The sequence below is a fragment of the Macaca fascicularis genome, chromosome 14 (genome assembly GCF_037993035.2).
Source record: "Macaca fascicularis isolate 582-1 chromosome 14, T2T-MFA8v1.1".
Lineage (NCBI taxonomy): Eukaryota > Metazoa > Chordata > Mammalia > Primates > Cercopithecidae > Macaca > Macaca fascicularis.
Window position 1 is genome coordinate 48,234,103 of NC_088388.1, and position 16,742 is coordinate 48,250,844.

Consider the following 16,742-nt stretch of genomic DNA (forward strand, 5'->3'; position numbering starts at 1 on the left):
TGTGAGAAACCTCCCCAGGTTGCCTCATCCACTCACTTATGACCCTTCCCCAAGGAAAAGGGGGGATGCCTACCCTGGAAACCAGCACGGGAGGATGCCTGCCGGGAACTGAAGTGTTGGAGAAGGGTCATCTCCCCCACTAAAACACAGGGATTCCTGAAGTCCTGTGTGTGCGGCCTGGCTCTGCCAGGAGACTGCTCCACCAGCTCATTGTGAGGCCCCCGCAAGTCATCCACCCACCTCAGTTTCCCTACCTACAAAAAAATGACTCCATTACCTTCCAACTCAAATGGTATTTGACTGTGATTCTAAATCTTAGGGCCTGAAGAGAGGGCAAAGAAGAAGTAAAAGACCCAGGAAATCCACATCAGAGAAGAAGCACGCCCAAACCATCCCCCCTCACTCCATCTTGGGGCCTTCATGTCTACTTCCAAAGGGCAGGAGTTGGGACTCATTGCTGTTATAAACGATTCTCCCCAAACTGCTGGCTCAAGGGGCTCCCCAGAGCTGACCACTGGGGCTGGGGCACTTGAGCAGAGGCTCAGTTGCTTTGGGAGACCTAACTGCCGGTGGGTGGAATTTATAGTCCATCTGTAGTTATAGAAAGAGGGAGACAAATGTGGGCCAGGATTAGAAAGTAGACCTGAGTCACCTGATCCAGAGACCAAAGAAGTTTGCCAAAGGGAGAAAACAAAACTGCCGCCTCTTCCACAAACACAGAGGACCCTGGGAAGATGGGCAATGGAATGGTCAAGACTCAAAGCATAGAGGCCGGGCTCAGTGGCTCATGCCTAATCCCAGCACTTTGGGAGGCTGACACAGAAGGATCATTTGAGGCCAGGAGTTCAAGACCAGCCTGGGCAACATAGTGAGACTCTGTCTCTACCCAAAATACTGAAAGTCAACCAGGCCTGGTGGCACACACCTATAGTCCTGGCTACTCAAGTAACTGAGGCAAGAGGATCACTTGAACCCAGGAAGTCGAAGCTGCAGCGAGCTATGATTATGCCACTGCACTCCAGCCTGTGTCACAGAGCAAGACCCCGACTCAAGAAAAAAAAAAAAAAAAGGAAATAAAAAGGCTCAAAGGATAAGAGTTCAGGGCTCTGCTTCTCAACCAAACCTTCCTTGCACCTTCCACCAGGTGGCCTAGTTTTCGTCTTGCCTGCATTCCTGAGGCTCTGCTCAGGGTATGGAGAGGGGCCTCTGACACGGTTGAGGGCCTTCGCAGGTCAGTCAGGGAAAAGAGAACTCTATACTTCTAAACGTTCATCTTTCTAGTTTTACCTGCCAGAAGGGAGAGCTCAGCTCTCTCCTGAAAGAGCCCTGGTGCCCACCTCTCCCAAAATAAAAAAATAAAAAAAAAAAAGAGTGGGCCACAGACCCCCAAGAGATTAAAAAGAATAGAAGGGATTTATGAACTTGCACACCTCAGACACATACCAGGAACCTGTTTGTTCCCTTCTGAACAACTCCAGAGACCCCTCCTGTAATCTGCAGAGCTCCCTGCCAGCCTCAAATCCAGACAGACGTGAGCTCCTGCCCAATGAAGCCCCCTCCCCAGACCCCCCTTACCTGGTCTCCCATGGCAAGGGTCACCTCCTGGTGGCTGCTGCTGGAGGCAAAACAAGTCTGGCATGGATCACGAGCTAGGATGGATTATGCCCCCCTGCAGTCCCCAGGCCTATCCCACCTTAAGTGCTAAAGCCCTGGGGTGGCTGATGCCAGAAATACAGATGGGAGCTGTGGGTGGGGCCGCCACAGCTCAACCTACTCACCTGGGTTCCCCGGCTGGCTCTGGCTGCGGCTCTGCACTGCCCCATGGAGCGGGTGCTGCGGCTGGGTAGGGGGATTATTCTCCACTCAAATTGTGCTTCTCTTTGTTGGGGCCTCCCATCATCTGGCTGCACTGCTAGAAAGCCTCTCCCACACTACTGGGCATTCCCCCACTCTCCCTCCCTGCAGCCTTCTCAAATCCTTCCTCTCCCTTCCTGATGACCCTTCTCCAGCCAGGATCTCCCCCTTTCCTCTCACTCTTTGGCCCCTAGCACTCTCTAGTTCCCCATCTCAGGTCTCTTCCACCCAGCCTCGCTTGAGAATCTCCCCTCAAGGTCATATGCCTGCCTCTGTTGGCTTCGGGGTCCCTCCTACCCTGACCGCTCCTCCTGGGGGTCCCTCTGCTGTCCCTCAAACCTCTCTTTCCTCCCTCTCTCCAACCTGCCCCGGCCCATTCCTCATTCCTTTAACATTTCTCATTCCTCGAGCCCCCAACCTCCCTGAGTCCACAACCCTCTCACCGAGACGCTGCACCCGCAGGGACTCGGCTGCCAGCTCACCCCAGGGCAGCCAGACACAAAGCAGCCAGCAGAGCACAGACGCCAGGACTCCCATAGGGACGTGAGGGGATCAGGGGACTTGAGCGCAGGGCCAGCCTCCCGAGGTGCCTCCCCGGGCCAAGGCAGGGTCACACCTCCACTCTGCAGCTGAGGTCCCTCTTGCTCTCATGCCCCAGAGCTCCCTCAGCCCCTCCTCCCAGGCTCTCAGCTCCTCCCCGAACTATAGAGTGACAGGAGTGCCCAGCTTATTACCATAATTTAGGCTCCTGTCCATAACCCAGCCTCTGCTCTTCTTGGCCTGTGGCTACGCCTCCCCAGGGGAGGTTGGATTCAAATTATTCAGCCCTAAATTCTCTAGGGGAGCAAAGAGGTAGCCTGTGCAAACTCCAGCTCCCCTTACCTGGGTCCTGGAAGCCCAATACCAGAGACCCAAGATGCGGGTATGAGTCTGACCCTATCCTCTCCTTTTACAGAGGGCCATGCTGCGGCCCTGGGACATGCCACTCAGGGGTCAGTGGTCAATAGCAGAGCCTGTGGAGTCCTAGCCTATGTCCCACCACGCCCCACCTCAACTTCCACCTGGGTCTCCACATCCCTATCCTATGACCAGTTTTGAGCACCTCTAAGGAATGAATCATGCCTTAGTCCTCTGAATGCCCAGCACAATCTCCTGCCCTAGCTCAGGAAATGACGACTGAATAATAAATGTGTTTCATACTCCTATGTTGTTGCCACCATCAAGGCCAAACTTTGACAAAACAACTTTATATGTGTGAACAAGGTCCACTGTCTGCCCAGGAGGAATTTTAAAATGGTGAAAACATGGGACTGAGCACCTGGGGAACCTGTACATCGTTCACTTCATCAGCACTTAGGGAACACCAACTAAATGCCAGGTCTTACATAGGATGATGATGTTGGTGGTGGTGGTGGTGGTATTGGCCCCAGTAGACTCCTAGGCAAGGGCATAGATTTGAGATGCATTCATTCATTCATTCATTCATTCATTCACTCAACAAATTTGTTTGGCATTGATTCCATGTCATGCATTGTTCTAGGCATATAGTGGTAAAGAAAGCACACATAGCTATCTTCACACAGGAGGAAGCTAGGGGCACAGATAGGAAGATGAAGAGGAAAGAGCTAAGGATGCAGCCTTAAGGAACACTGGTTAAGAAATAGGCAAAAGCTGATTGTCTCCAAGGAAGCTTGAAAAAAAAAATTCATGGAAAGGAGAACTAGGTCTCAATGCTATTCTCAAAACAAAGCAGGGGGCATTTTAAGGTGGAGGGAGTCTGTGGGGGTGATGACCAATGTAAAATAAGGATTGGGGTGGCAGGTGAACAGCATTCTCCTGGGTAAGAACATTCACTCACCTCTGCCAGGATTCTAAATACAAAATAAACAGCCATATGACATTCTTTTTCAATGTAGAGAATCAATGAAGTAAGTCAGAGGGCAATGCATTTTGTGTGGCCTTTTCTGGACCATTCAAAAATCCCACAAGTCTTTCCCTTTTATCACTGACTTAATAGTTAATACTAAGGTGAGAAAACATCATATTTTAAGGCTCTTCTTCAAGAGGGATTTACATCTTAAACTAGGCAATAATTTAGCCCAAACAAAAATAGTGTGCTTGTAAAACTTCAGCTATTGGGGAAAGGGATGCAGAGGGGTGTTTAGGTGCCCCAAAGTTACAATCTTAAGTGGTTACCTGATGTAAGCTGCTGTCCATCTCCCTGCCCCTGCGCTTGACAGGGTGCAAAGGGCGCAGGTGCCTCCCTGGGTTAAGTTCAGGCACAAGCCCCATACTTAACAGCCCCTGATTTACACGTTTTTATCACCCCTCTCCTAGCCCCTCTTTCCTTTCATTCCTTTCCAGGCCTGGTTCATCCTTGTCTTTGCACCCAGCACCAGACCTAGGAGTTAAGCAAATGTTGACCAAATTGAATTAAATGAACCAGAGGGTCTGGGCCCTGGGTGAAGGTCAGCCATAGATCAAAATGTCACTGCCAGGCTCCGCCAGGCTTCGATGGATATGGGAGCGTGTTGGGTTTGGGTTTTGTTTTGTCTTGTTTTGTTGGGAGTGGAGGTGTTAGGGAAGGTGGGAGGGGAAATCACTTGAGAGGGCCATTCCCATACCCACTGGTTCAGACCCCTGCGGCCCACAGTAAAACCCGGCCCTGCCCCCAAGGAATTCACAGAGCAAGGATTGATTTCTCCCTGGTGGAAAAGTGCAGGAGGAAGCTAGGACAGAAGGTACGTTGAAGGTGAAGGCGTAGCAAGGGCTGACAGTCCAGGAGGGCCATGAGCCCTCCGGAGTATCCAGAGAAGATGGACTAGATTGCCCCGCCCCCTGCCCACCCGTGTGAATAGTTTCCGGATCTCTCTATTCCAGTCATCACAAAAATTCCCAAACCTCCTCCCTACATCTCCACGATCTTCTTCCTCAAACGCATGTGATCAGGTACCACGTCAAGAGAAATACCAGCTTGAAGCCCAGCTACTGCCACCACAGGCCCATAGGCACACTGGGTCCATTTGCTCCCAGGCCTCAGGGGGAGGCGACGATTGAGCACCTGCAACTCTAGCCTCGCAGCGGCCCCGCCCCACAGCGGCCCGGCCCCGCCCCTCCGCGCTCAGGCCGCGTCCCCAGCTCGGAGGGCGGCTGGCCGGGTCGCGGTCGCGGTTCCTTCCAGCTCCTGGCAGCCGGGCACCCGAAGGAACCGGTCGTTCAACGACACAGCTGGACCTGGCCCAGCCATGGACCGAAAAGTGGCCCGAGAATTCCGGCATAAGGTCAGAGCTGTGGGGCGCCCCAGGCTTCTGGGACTCCGGAGTCCTGGGCGCGGTGGGTAAGGGGTGGACACCCCGGCACTGCCCCTCCCTTTTCCGGCCCCACCTGATGGCTCTGGGTGGGCTGGGACACCCGAAGGTCGTTTGACTGGCAGCAGGGATCCCCAGTAAAGTGAGGGAGGGAACACGGGGACTCCGGGCTCAGGTACTGCTAAACAGATCGATCTTCTGCCAAGCTTTCTCCCTCTGCCTTCCAGGGGCGGGGACGTCTCGGGGGTTTGAATTCCTTCCAGTCTTGGCCGCTTCTCTGAGGTGCCCCCTTTGTGGGCAAGTCCCTCTCCTTCCTAGTGCCCCCAGCTCAGGGTTGATGAGGCTTGTGGAGAGAGTCTGGGGCAGTATCTGAGAGGTGAGTGTTGGGAGAAGGGAAACTAGACGTCTCTCTCTCTGCCTTTTGACCTCAGAACATGAGTTAGAAGCATTTCAGCCCTGCCTGCCTAAGGGCGTTTCTTAGGGCCTGAGAAGTAGCTGAGGAGCTGGTGCTGACCCGGGTGCGGTGGGGAGGAAGGGAGGAGGTATTGAGGGCGTGGGAGCTGGGCTCTGGCCAGCCAGATCCTTCAGGCAGAGCCGGGTCCACCCTGGCGTGTCCCAGTGAGGGGCCTCACTGGTGGTCTGGGATCCGAAAGGACCATCACTGGAAGCGGCTGGATTTTACACAGGGCATTTCCAGAACAATTCACAAAGCTATGCAGAATCTGCTGAGGCCCTGAGACCAGAGAGGGTCATCAAAGATATCCAGCCGACCTCTTCACCAGGCCTTAGGATGCCTCTGAGTCTGGGGATGAAGCCACGGAGGGTTGGGGGAGTGGGGGTGGAATCTGGATCTCCCCACAGGCCCTGCCTGAGGGGCAGGTAACTATTAACAACTGTGTGACCCAAGGCTCTCCCAAAGACCCCAGGGGGGCAGTGTCTTTAGACCAAGCCAAACCTCTTCCTGGTCTGAGGACTGAGCTCAGGTAGGGAAGGTCAGGGTCCTTAACCCCTTCCTTCCCATAGAGAGGCCCATAGGAGCCCAAGGAGCCAGCCAGAGTAGGGGCCGCAGGGGCTTGGGGCCAAGGGCCCAGGGTCAATTATTCATTTAATAATCATGTTTTGAGCATCCTCCCAGCGATACCCAGTCTGTGCCCTCAAATTGCTGGTGGTGTAGGTGGGAAGCAGACTCTACTCTGGTAATTACCCATGTCTGGGTGCTGCCTGTTGGGGCCAAGCTTTTGTAGGGGCACAAAGGGACAGCTCAAACTGGCAGAAGGCTCCTGAAAACATGGTCTTGGGCATCCCTGGTCCTGCTCCCACGGGTGGGCGATAGCTGGAAGTTCAGTAGGAATTTAGGGGCTGGCGAATGCCAAGGGGAGCTTGAGACAGCATTCACCGGTACATCCTGTTGCAAAGAGACATGTCGGAAGAAATTTCAGCCGCTAAGGACATTTTGTGAGTGTAGATTTCAGGCAACCCAGTTTGAAGGAGCTCAACCTTCCGTCCCCCAACCCAAGACTCAGGGTTGAATTTCACTTTCCTGCCCCTGGCCTGAAATAATGTCAGGTCTTCTGCCTTCACTCTGTGGGGTACCTACTCTGTCTCTTTTGCAAGAATCGTCTCCTGGGTCCCTGGTGTCTGATGCAGACCCTGGGTTTGCCCTGTTCCTCTTCCCCAGGTCCCACAGGCTTCAAAGGGCCTCCGACCTCCATGTTTCCTCTGCCCTACTCTTCCTCATCACAAGAGTCATTACTTATTAATATCCCTGTGTGCTGGCAGGGCAGGCGCCATGTGCTAGGCAAGGCCCAGGCTGGACTTTGTGCCTTGCTGCCTTGGAGACAGCCACAGCCTTCCCCTCCCAGGCTGGGGATCATCCAGGAACTGGGAGAGAGGATGAAGCAGCAGGGGATAGAGAGGAGGCACTCAGATATGCTGGGAGAAATTTACAACTTGCTGTTGTTTGCTTTGTAGGGGTACCTTCCTTAGTGTTTTGGAGGAAATGGTTTATGATCTAAATCCTTGGTTGTTGGAGGTAATATTTAAGGTAGTGTGTTATAATGGAAAATGCTGTGTGACCTTGAGCAACTCAATTAATCTCTCTGTGCCTCAGTGCTCTTATTTGTGAAAAGAGATAACAATATTTAACTAATAAGGTTATCATGAATGTTGAATGAGATCTACATGTGTGTGGGGAGCTTAAACAGACCCTAGCACTTAGGGAGCCCTCAATAAATGTCCACTGTTATTTATTATCTGGAGTTAGCAGAACTGGGACCATATCTTAGCCCTGTTACTGTCAGGAAGACCTTGGCCAAGCCACCCACTCTCCCTGAGTTTTAGTTTCTTCAGCTGTGAGATGGAGTTTGTGGTACTTACCTCACAAGACAGACAAGACTGACTAGCAATTAAAGTACTGGCTGCTCTGGGCCCACAGTAACCACACTTTTTCCAACTGATACCTGCAGAGTGTCCAGTGTGAGCCAACAGACTCCAGGCATCAACTCCTTTTGATTTGTGAAGTTACCCCAAGGTTGCCAGGAGCACTTGCATGCCCTTCCAATAACTAGTAGCAACCTTGGGCCAGGATTTGGGGGAGCAGGGCTTGGTCAGAGACTGTTTTCTCCCTCAGAGAAGCAGCTTTCAAAAGGAGACTGCTCCTCTGTTCGCAGCACCAGCACATGGCAGGAACTTGGTTACTCATTTGCTTAAAAGTATTTATTGCCTCTTCAGCAGTCACACATTTATGAGCATAGCTGTGTACTCTGCCTGAGGCCAGGCATTGGACGACCTGGTGGGATGAATAAGAAGATCAGAAACAGCCACCACTCTCTAGGAATTTGCTAATCATTCATTCATTCACATAGGCAATAAATATTGACTGAGTTCTCAATATATGCCAGGCAGTACTCTAAGCACTGAAAAACAAAATAATGCCCTTGCTCTCTTAGACAGTACATTCTAGTGGGGAGGACAGACAGTTAAAAGGAAATCGACAAAAGTATCGTGTAATGCCAGGTAGTGATAAATTATATGAAGAAATAAACTAAGATGGGGAGAGAGATAATAAGTAACAAGGTGGGCAGTCAGGAAGGCCTCTCTGAAGAGGTGACGTCTGAGCAGAGACCTGGAATAAGTGAGGAGAGGAGCCACGGGGATACATGTAGAAGAGCGTTCCCCAAAGTGGAAGCAGCAAGTGCGAAGGCGCTGAGGCCAGCAGATGCCTGCCTGTATGGAACAGCAAGTAGGACAGCGTGTCCCAGAGGAATCATTTGTAGATAATGGTGAGAAATGGGTCAGAGGGGTGATAGGGGCCTGATAGGCCATGGTTAGGTTGGGATTTTCTTATAGTGTGAATGATTTACATTTAAAAGGAATTTTCTGGCTGCCCTGTAGAGAATCCACTGAGGGGCCCAAGAGTAGAAGGGGGACCTCAGTCAGGAGGCTCCTGCAGGACCCCAGGCCAGAGGCAGGGGGTCAGACTCGGGTGAGAATGGGTCAGATTCAGGATACATGTTTTTGCTGATGGACTGGCTGTGAGTGTAGAAAGAGAGGCATCAAGGGTGAATTCACATTTGGGGGAGAAGCAGCAGGTTGGTGGAGACAGAGCAGGAGGTGGTGGAAACCTAACATTCCACTTTGAATGCTGTAAGTTTGAGACACCTACTAGAGGTGACTGAGAAGGCTGTAGGTCTGGCCTGGAGATAAACATCAGTAGGTCCTTGGGGGTGTAAGTGGTATTTAAACCCCTGAGACGGATGAGTTCACTTAGAGAGATGGTGCAGATGGAGAGGAGACCCAGGACAGAGCCTGGGGCACCACAACTTTTGGAGGAGAAGGAGCAGCAAGTGAGGGAGAACAAGAAGAAGCAGGGCATGATTGCTGTGCCAGGCACTGGGCAAAATACTACAAACTAGCTGACAGGTCAAGAGCCTCTGAAAAGATGAAGGGCACCGTTTATGGCCTTGATGGTGGTGATGCTTTCACACGTGCACGTCTATCCCCAAACTCATCAGGTTGTATACACTAAATATATACGGCATTTTACATGTCAGGCATACCTCAATAAAGTGGTTCCAGAAAAAGAAAAGAAGTCAGGTGCAGTGGCTCACACCTATAATCCCAGCATTTTGGGAGGCTGAGGTGGGAGGATTACTTGAACCCAGGAGTCTGAGACCAGCCTGGGTAACATAGCCATACCCCATCTCTACAAAAAATACAAAAATTGACTAAGTGTGGTGTTGTGCACCTGTAGTCCCAGCTACTTGAGGGGCTGAAGCAGGAGAATCAATTGAGTCTAGAGGCTGAGATTGCAGTGAGCTGTGGTCACACCACTGCACTCCAGCTTGGATGACAGAGTGAGACCTGGTCTCAAAAAAAAAGAAAAAGAAAGAAAGAAAGAAAAAGAAAAGAGAGAGAAAGAAAGAGAAGAGAAGAGAAGAGAAGAGAAGAGAAGAGAAGAGAAGAGAAGATGGATAATAAGAAAACAAGAGTTAAATAAAGCCTGGTACCACTGGGATGCACACTCTGAAGGCCTGGGAAGAAGTGTGGCTGGATCTATTCATCCCACTAACATCTACAGAGGGCCACTAGCTACCCACTGCTGTGGATATGGAATTTATATCCACTTATTCTCACTTAGTTTTATGTAACAAACACAGGACTTACTACTTGCCAGGCACTGTTCTAAACTCTTCATAATTATTAACTCATTAAATTAATACTAAAAAACAATTATTAGTCTCTCTTAGTGATTAAATCCCATTTTAAAAAGAGATGTTTGTACCCATTTTACAGATAAGGAAACTAAGGCACAGAGCGGTGCAGACCCAGTTGGGGAAGGGGTTCTTTGGCTCCACCACCACACTCACAACCCAGGCCTGCGTCTGGGCCACACACAGGCTTGTGGGGAGACAGGGGGGTAAAAGGAGAAAGTTCAGCACAGCTTAGAGAGTCCCATGGGGACAAAGAGTTGTTTGTGTGCACAGAGAAAGATGTGGCCAGCTTTGTGGGGGAGCCTAAAGAAAGACTTGACCAAGAAGAGGTGACATTTGAAGTGAATCTTAAAGGTAGAGGAGGAGTCCACAGAAAAGAAATACTGCTAGTACCACCACTGTTAATGGTTAACCAGGGTGGCAGCAGGGAGCAGGTGGCTCGTCCAAGGGGGAAGCCAAGAAATCTTTATGAAGAGTTTCTGCAGAAAAGGGCAGGATTAAATGACCCAACAGGCTGCACCCTGGGGCCAGATCCAGGAGGCCAGCACCCCTGAAGGGGCCAGGAGAGGGAAGGTTACCAGAACAGGTGAGAACCAGGACTGCCAGAGAGGCCCAGACAGGAGCTGCAGCCTTGGGCGGAGGAACCTGCCTAACTGTGGCCCAGCAGCCAGCCCCCAGGGACTAAGAGCCTCAGTTCCTGTCTCCCCATTCCTTTCATCTCCTGCTTGTACCTCCTGATGGCTGAACAAAGCAGGAAACCAGAGGGGAGGGGAGCCCAGACAGAGCCCCCTGGACAAAGGGCAAGATAGAGATGGCTGGAGGCATGAAAGGAAAAGATCTAGCACACATTTTGGAGACCTTGAAATGTCCCAGGCATTGTTATACATACTTTACATTTACTCACTCATTTAATCCCCACTACAGCCCAAGGAGACTTCATCAAGTGGAACAACATGCATTATTTAATTTGTTCTGACTCTCTTTCTCCCTGTTTGGCTGGGTGCATACCTAAAGTTGAATTTGCCTGAGTTAAATGTCCCATGGTTCCCCTCTGCAGCTATCCTGAAGCGTCAGTCCATATGGGGGAATACTGGGGGATGAGACTGGAGGGCACCACATGGCCAAACCGAGCTTTTGCCTCCAATATCCTAGACAAGCGGCCTGAAGATTGTGAGGGTGGAGAAGCTCCCTGTCCCCTCCTCCCATACAGACCGATAGCACAGTGCCAGAGGAACATCAGTCTTCGAACGCTCATCTAGGCAGGGCCTGCGGCGGGGGTCAGGGGAGCAGGGATGATAATAGAGATCCCCAACAGCTATTTGTAGACGGTGAGCTCCTTTAGGGCTTCTGTGCTCAATATCAAGAGAGATCCGAGAAAAGGAAAGGCTTTCTAAATCTAGTCGGAGAAAGAAGACTGGTGTCTTTCCCATAGTAGGTGTTCAATAAATGTGTAATGGACAAGTGCAAAACAAAGGAGTTATATTTGGTAAATGGATACCATGTGGTAGTTTGAAAAACAGCAGAGGTTTTGGAGCCAGCAGGCGTAGGTTGGAGTCTCAGTTCTGTCACTTCTCTGAGCCTCTATTTCCTCATCTGTAAAATGGGGATGATAATGTTCACCTCAGAGGGTTGTTAGGAGATTAAAGATAATACACGTAAAGTTCCTCAGGCAGTGGACAGTCAGTAGGGAGAGGCTGGCTGGGATAAGTGAGCCAGACAGGAAGAGCCTTAGGCTGGGAGGCAGGTGAGGAAGCTCTGGACTCTAGAAGAGGGGACTTGGGCCTCATCTGAAATGAAGGCAGGGTTCACATGAGAGGAGGGAAGCCATCCATTGTGGATAGATGGAATCGCTGGGACATACATTTTTGTGATGAATTGGAAGTGAACTAAGGGGAGGCAGACCCAGAATATATGTGCTGAGGACCAATGGAAAGGTGGTGACCCAGGCCTGGGCCAACAGGTCAGAAAAAAGGCTCTAGACTAGAGCAAATAGAGTTCACATTTCATCAACAGACGCCACTGGGCACCGTGCGCCTGTGTGCATGACATGGTTCTGGGTTCCACAGGGAAATGAAGAACATGTTTGGAAGGAAGGGAGAAAGGAGTGTGGGAGACTGACCTACTGCGTGCCTGGCGCTTTGTATGTACCTGAGCGCAGGGTACTGGGAGAATGGTACAAAGCACCCTAGAGCAGGGGCTCCCCAAAGCTGACCCCCGGGTTGGTGCTGGCAGCATTCCAGAAGAGAGGACACTATATAATTTTTTAATATTGGAAAAGTAATTTGATTTGGACCACAGGGAAGATTACAAAGAAAAAGGAATTTAAGTAATGGTGGTATTGTTACTGCACGTTCAGGCTTTAGAGAAACTTCCATCTTTCTCAGTTTTCTTTCTTGGTGCCTTTTGCCTGAAGAGTGAGGTGCGAGTGTGTGTTTTCATTCAGGTGTGGTCAGAGAACAAAGCAGTGCTGTTCTCTCTGAGTCTCTCTAAAATATTTCTGGGTGGAGAATGATCCCTCCCTTTGCAGGATCTCCTGTGTAACTAGTTTTCAAGTTTTTGATGATTTATCACTTAGATTCATATGTAAAGAGTATTCTGCATAAACCAGATCTATTTTCCCTGTTAGCTATTATGGTCTATAGAGAATTGTTCAAATGGACAAGTCAGACATGGTGGTAGATGGAATGTTCTGAGTGAGGACAAGGAGATTTCAGTGTATCAGGGGAAGGATCTGTTCCACTGCAGCTGAGTCCCACTTGGGATGTGGTGGAGGTGACCCTGGAGAAGTGAGCAAGGGCAGAACTGAGGACAGGGTTTGACTGACCTAACCAGTGACAGTGGGTAGACATGAGGCTGAAGAGCTGAGCTCTGCAGCTGTCTCGGGAGACAGGTAGGATGAGACCTCTGGGAGCAGTGGTCAGTGCTGGAGGGCTGCTGACAAGGGCCAGGAGCCTGGGACCTGCAGACACAGGCTCCTTTCCACCAAGACCGTCTCCAAATGATCTGTACTTGCCCCAGGGAAGGGAGAAAAACAGAACCCTAGACCCTAACATTGCAAGTTACCTTACTCTTCTACCTCAATTTTCCACCTAATGCACAATAAACATGGTCTAAGGAGGACAGTTCCTCACTACTGAAATCTAATGCTACAGTAGGATACATTTCTGCAGAGGGATAAGAGAGAACTTCAGTCCTAAGGCCTCAGTCAGTAAGAGATTCCCTCTCCCATCTTCTTTCTTGTGTCACTACCCGGGGTTAGAATTGCGCTAGAAGTCTTTGGTCAAGGTGTCCTCACTCCAGCCAAAGCAGATGGGATTTTTATGCTCCCCTTAGAAAGTAGAACACTTGGGTTCAAAGAGTCCTTCAAAAGATGCCTCATTTTCTCACTCATTATAGACCAACCCAAAGGTATTTTCTTAACAGTGCAGAGGAGAGAGATGGGGCTTAGAGATAGGAAAGGAGTTCTTGAAAGCAAAGGGTGTGAAATGTTGGCCTAAAGGGACCTTGGGAGTTATTTTCCCCTACCAGGCCTGAGTCACAATCAATGGTCGTGGCATAGCAGAAAGAACATGGGCTTTGGAGTCAGACTTGGGTTCCCATCCCGGCTCTGCTTATTAGCTGTGGGACACTGGGTGAGTTGACTTAACGTCTCTGATCCTCAGTTCCCTCAACTGCAACATGATGTGAGAATATTGGCCCCAATGTGATAAACAAATGGAATAAAGCCCATGAAAAGTTCCTGGTGCCACCGCATGGGGGTTATGGGGGCAACATCGTTTCCCTTCTTCTGCTGTTCCCATGGTTACCTCCCTCCCACCTGAACCATGTGAGCACACCAGGAGGCAGGCAGAGAAATTCATTCAATACTTCTTTATTGAGTGCTTACTATGTGGTAGGCACGAGGAATTTATAACAAAATAGACCTCATCTTTCTCCTCATGGGATTTTTCTGTCCAGCAAAGGAGACAGAGGAAACAATTCACAGAGAAAATAAACCTTAAATTACAAATCGTCATCGATCTTTGACGGAATTGAAACATCTCCAGGGTGCAGGAGTGGGTTCTGTCCAGGTAGGTGAGCAGGGAAGACCTCTCTGGAAAGGAGGCAGCCAGGCAGGGAAGTGGGGGAAGCAATCCAGGCAGAGGGAACAGCACACGCCAAGACCCTGAGGCTGGAGAGCGTTCGGCTTGTGGAAAGAACTGAAAGGAGGCCTTTGTAGCCAGGAATACTGGTAGGAAAGGAGATTTGGCTTTGATAAGTCAAGGTAAGGAGTTTGGATTTAGGTTTGGTTTGGGGTACAAGAAACTATTGAACAAGCAAGCGACATGATTTAATTTATAAAGATATTTCTGGCCCCTGCTGCTAGGAGTGTTCAGACTCCTCCTTCACAGCCCAGTGTGGGCAGCCCAGGCCTGTCTCAGGGAGCCACCCCCACCCCACAGGCCTAAGCAGAGTGGGTGAGAGAATCCATGCTATGTAGAGAGATGGGCTTTCAGAGGTGGTGCATGCAAGAGGCCAGCCTCCCACCCTAAGATTTAGTACCACCCACTCAAGCAGATGCTTCCATCTCCTGTCATCTAGCTGGTAGCTCCATTTTTTTTTTTTTTTTTTTTTTTTTTTGAGACAGAGTTTCGCTCTGTCACCCAGGCTGGAGTGCAGTGGCACTATCTTGGCTCACTGCAATCTCTGCCTCCCGAGTTCAAGTGATTCTCCTGCCTTGGCCTCCCAAGTAGCTGGGATTACAGGGGCACACCACCACGCCCAGCTAATTTTTGTATTTTAATAGAGACAGGGTTTCACCATGTTAGCCAGGCTGGTCTCAAACTCTTGACCTCAGGTGATCCACCCACTTCGGCCTTCCAAAGTGCTGGGATTATAGGCGTGAGCCACCGCGCCTAGCCCTAGCTGGGAACTCCTTGCACTGAGGTAGGGAGAAAGCAAGGGTGCCCTTTTGGAGCAGGTGGGCTGAACTTCTGTAGCAACTGAAACCCAAGCTGTGAGTCAAGCCTCCTAAGTTATTCTCACCTTTAATGAAATGCTCAGCCTGATTTTATAGGGAAGGAAGTACTGCCAGATCCAGGCCAGAAATTTGCATTCTGTAGCGCCTGTTCAGGCCAGAAATCCCAAGGGCTAGGCCCAGCATGTCCCCTCTGTGGTGGGACAGACAGACTGCCCTGGTCTTCCAGAACCCTTGGGATACCCACAGAAAGAGGTAAAGCTGCTCTGGCCCTCTTCTGAGGACCAGTCAGTGGAGAGCATGCAACTTCCAGCAGCAGCCTCTCTATGAAGGGCTGAGGCCCTGGGCCCGGAGGCTGGAGGAGAGAGGGACCCAGTGACCCCTCAAGCTTCCATCTTGCTCTGTTACCCATTCTGGGGCTGAAGAGAGACCCAAAGATACAGGGTAGAGATTCACACTGAGGTAACTCAGGGAGTGGAATTCAGGGCCTCCTACTGGGATGGAAGTACTAATGACACAACTCCTGAACCTGACCTTAGAGTCCCAGCCATTGACGTCAACAAAGTTGAAATGATGTAACCTGACTCCCCCTGCAGGGCTTGTGCAGGGGCCTGGGAAGGGGGAAGGAGTGGCCAGGAAACTGACTAGTGGACAGAACTCAGGGCAACCCAACTAAGGTCAGGACAAGACAGAGTGAAGGTCTCCTGGCATTGATGTTACAGAAGAATTCGGTGGTAAGGGGCTTCTGGCGGGTGGCATGTGCTATCTGAGCGAGTGGCCCAAATCCTTCCTGAAAGCATTTATCCGGCACTACAGCCACCATCAGGTAAGACAGTGGGCTTCTTCTGGCCACGGATGACACAGCCATGGGGGTGAGCAGCAGCATTGCCATGGCAGCGTGTCGTGTCACATGGGGATTCACATATGTACATATGTGTGTGCATCCCCGTGTGTGCACATATTGCCCCACCTGGGGACGAGGGGTGCCTGGCCACATCTGGAGGGGCAGCAGTACTCCTGTGGCCACGTTGGGGTGGTCTGCATAGGTCTGATGCATTGGGGTCAGAGGGGCAGTCTGGCCTGTGGCTTCTCTCCTCTCCTCACAACTCCAGCCCTGAAAAGATGCTGGGGAGGCCGCTGGGGGTGACCTCTCCTCCCTGGGGTCTGCTATGGAGGGTGCTGAGCCTGGAACTGTGATTCTCCTGTTGGATTTTTCAGGTGGATTTTCTGATTGAAAATGATGCAGAGAAGGACTATCTCTATGATGTGCTGCGAATGTACCACCAGTAAGTGTGCTGGGTCCAGCTCCTGTGGACCACTCGGGTTCCTCTGTCTTCAGGGAGTCCTGGGATGGGTTGTTCTGAGACAGAGGAGCTCAGAGGGTGGATGCTGACTGCTCCTGGAAATCAAATGGACATAGCATTCACTCATTTCAGCAACTATTTATACAAGTACTTTGTACTTGGCTTTGTACTAGGGGCTGGGGTATACTTGTGAGCAAGACAGATTGGTCTCTGTTCTCAGGTTGCTTACAGTCTGATGGAGTAGGCTGTCTAGTAGCCAGATAGATTCAATAGAGAGTGATTGTTGGAACAGAACAAGAAATGCCAACTGGTCACAGCCCTTGCATCAGATGTCTCTGATCACCCACTTGCTTTTTGATTCATTTTGTATACTTTATAAGCTCCTGCCACTGCTGGGCACTATGCAAAATCTGGAAATGAATTAGATCCTCTTTCTTTCCTTGAGTAACTTGTGGTCTGGTGAGGGGAGATGAATATACACTACAAATGCAAAGAACTCTAATGTAAGTTATATCAAATAACTGCTAAGTAGAGGTAAAAGCAGAAATGTGAAGAAAGGAGTTTTCCTTTCCAACTGAGAGGGAAGAGAAAGGACCAGGAAGGCTTG

At 50.5% G+C, this 16,742-nt stretch overlaps 2 protein-coding genes across 11 annotated transcripts in view; one reads left to right on the forward strand and one right to left on the reverse strand.

Annotated features, from left to right (window-relative positions):
* OTOG (otogelin) overlaps window positions 1–2,505 on the reverse strand; it is a 102,563-nt gene extending 100,058 nt beyond the window's left edge. For all 3 annotated transcript variants that reach the window (XM_045371561.2, XM_045371560.2, XM_074014123.1), the window contains exons 1-3: window positions 2,298–2,505; window positions 1,779–1,839; window positions 1,576–1,612 (exon numbers count right to left, since the gene is read on the reverse strand). In XM_045371561.2, the coding sequence (XP_045227496.2) occupies window positions 1,576–1,612; window positions 1,779–1,839; window positions 2,298–2,391 (192 nt within the window). In that variant the 5' untranslated portion in view covers window positions 2,392–2,505. The remainder of the gene's footprint in view (window positions 1–1,575; window positions 1,613–1,778; window positions 1,840–2,297) is intronic.
* Window positions 2,506–4,971: 2,466 nt separating this feature from the next.
* The window catches only part of USH1C (USH1 protein network component harmonin), a 50,352-nt gene continuing 38,581 nt past the window's right edge, over window positions 4,972–16,742 (forward strand). For 6 of the 8 annotated variants that reach the window (XR_012423372.1, XM_065528423.2, XM_045371557.3 and 3 more), the window contains exons 1-2: window positions 4,972–5,135; window positions 16,050–16,117. Coding sequence is in view for 7 of the 8 variants with exons in the window: in XM_065528423.2 (XP_065384495.1) it covers window positions 5,100–5,135; window positions 16,050–16,117 (104 nt within the window). In the remaining variant the exon portion in view is untranslated. Of the gene's footprint in view, window positions 5,136–5,389; window positions 5,539–16,049; window positions 16,118–16,742 lie in introns of all 8 variants that reach the window. The other 2 variants (XM_065528424.2, XM_074014134.1) reach the window with 1 other exon arrangement.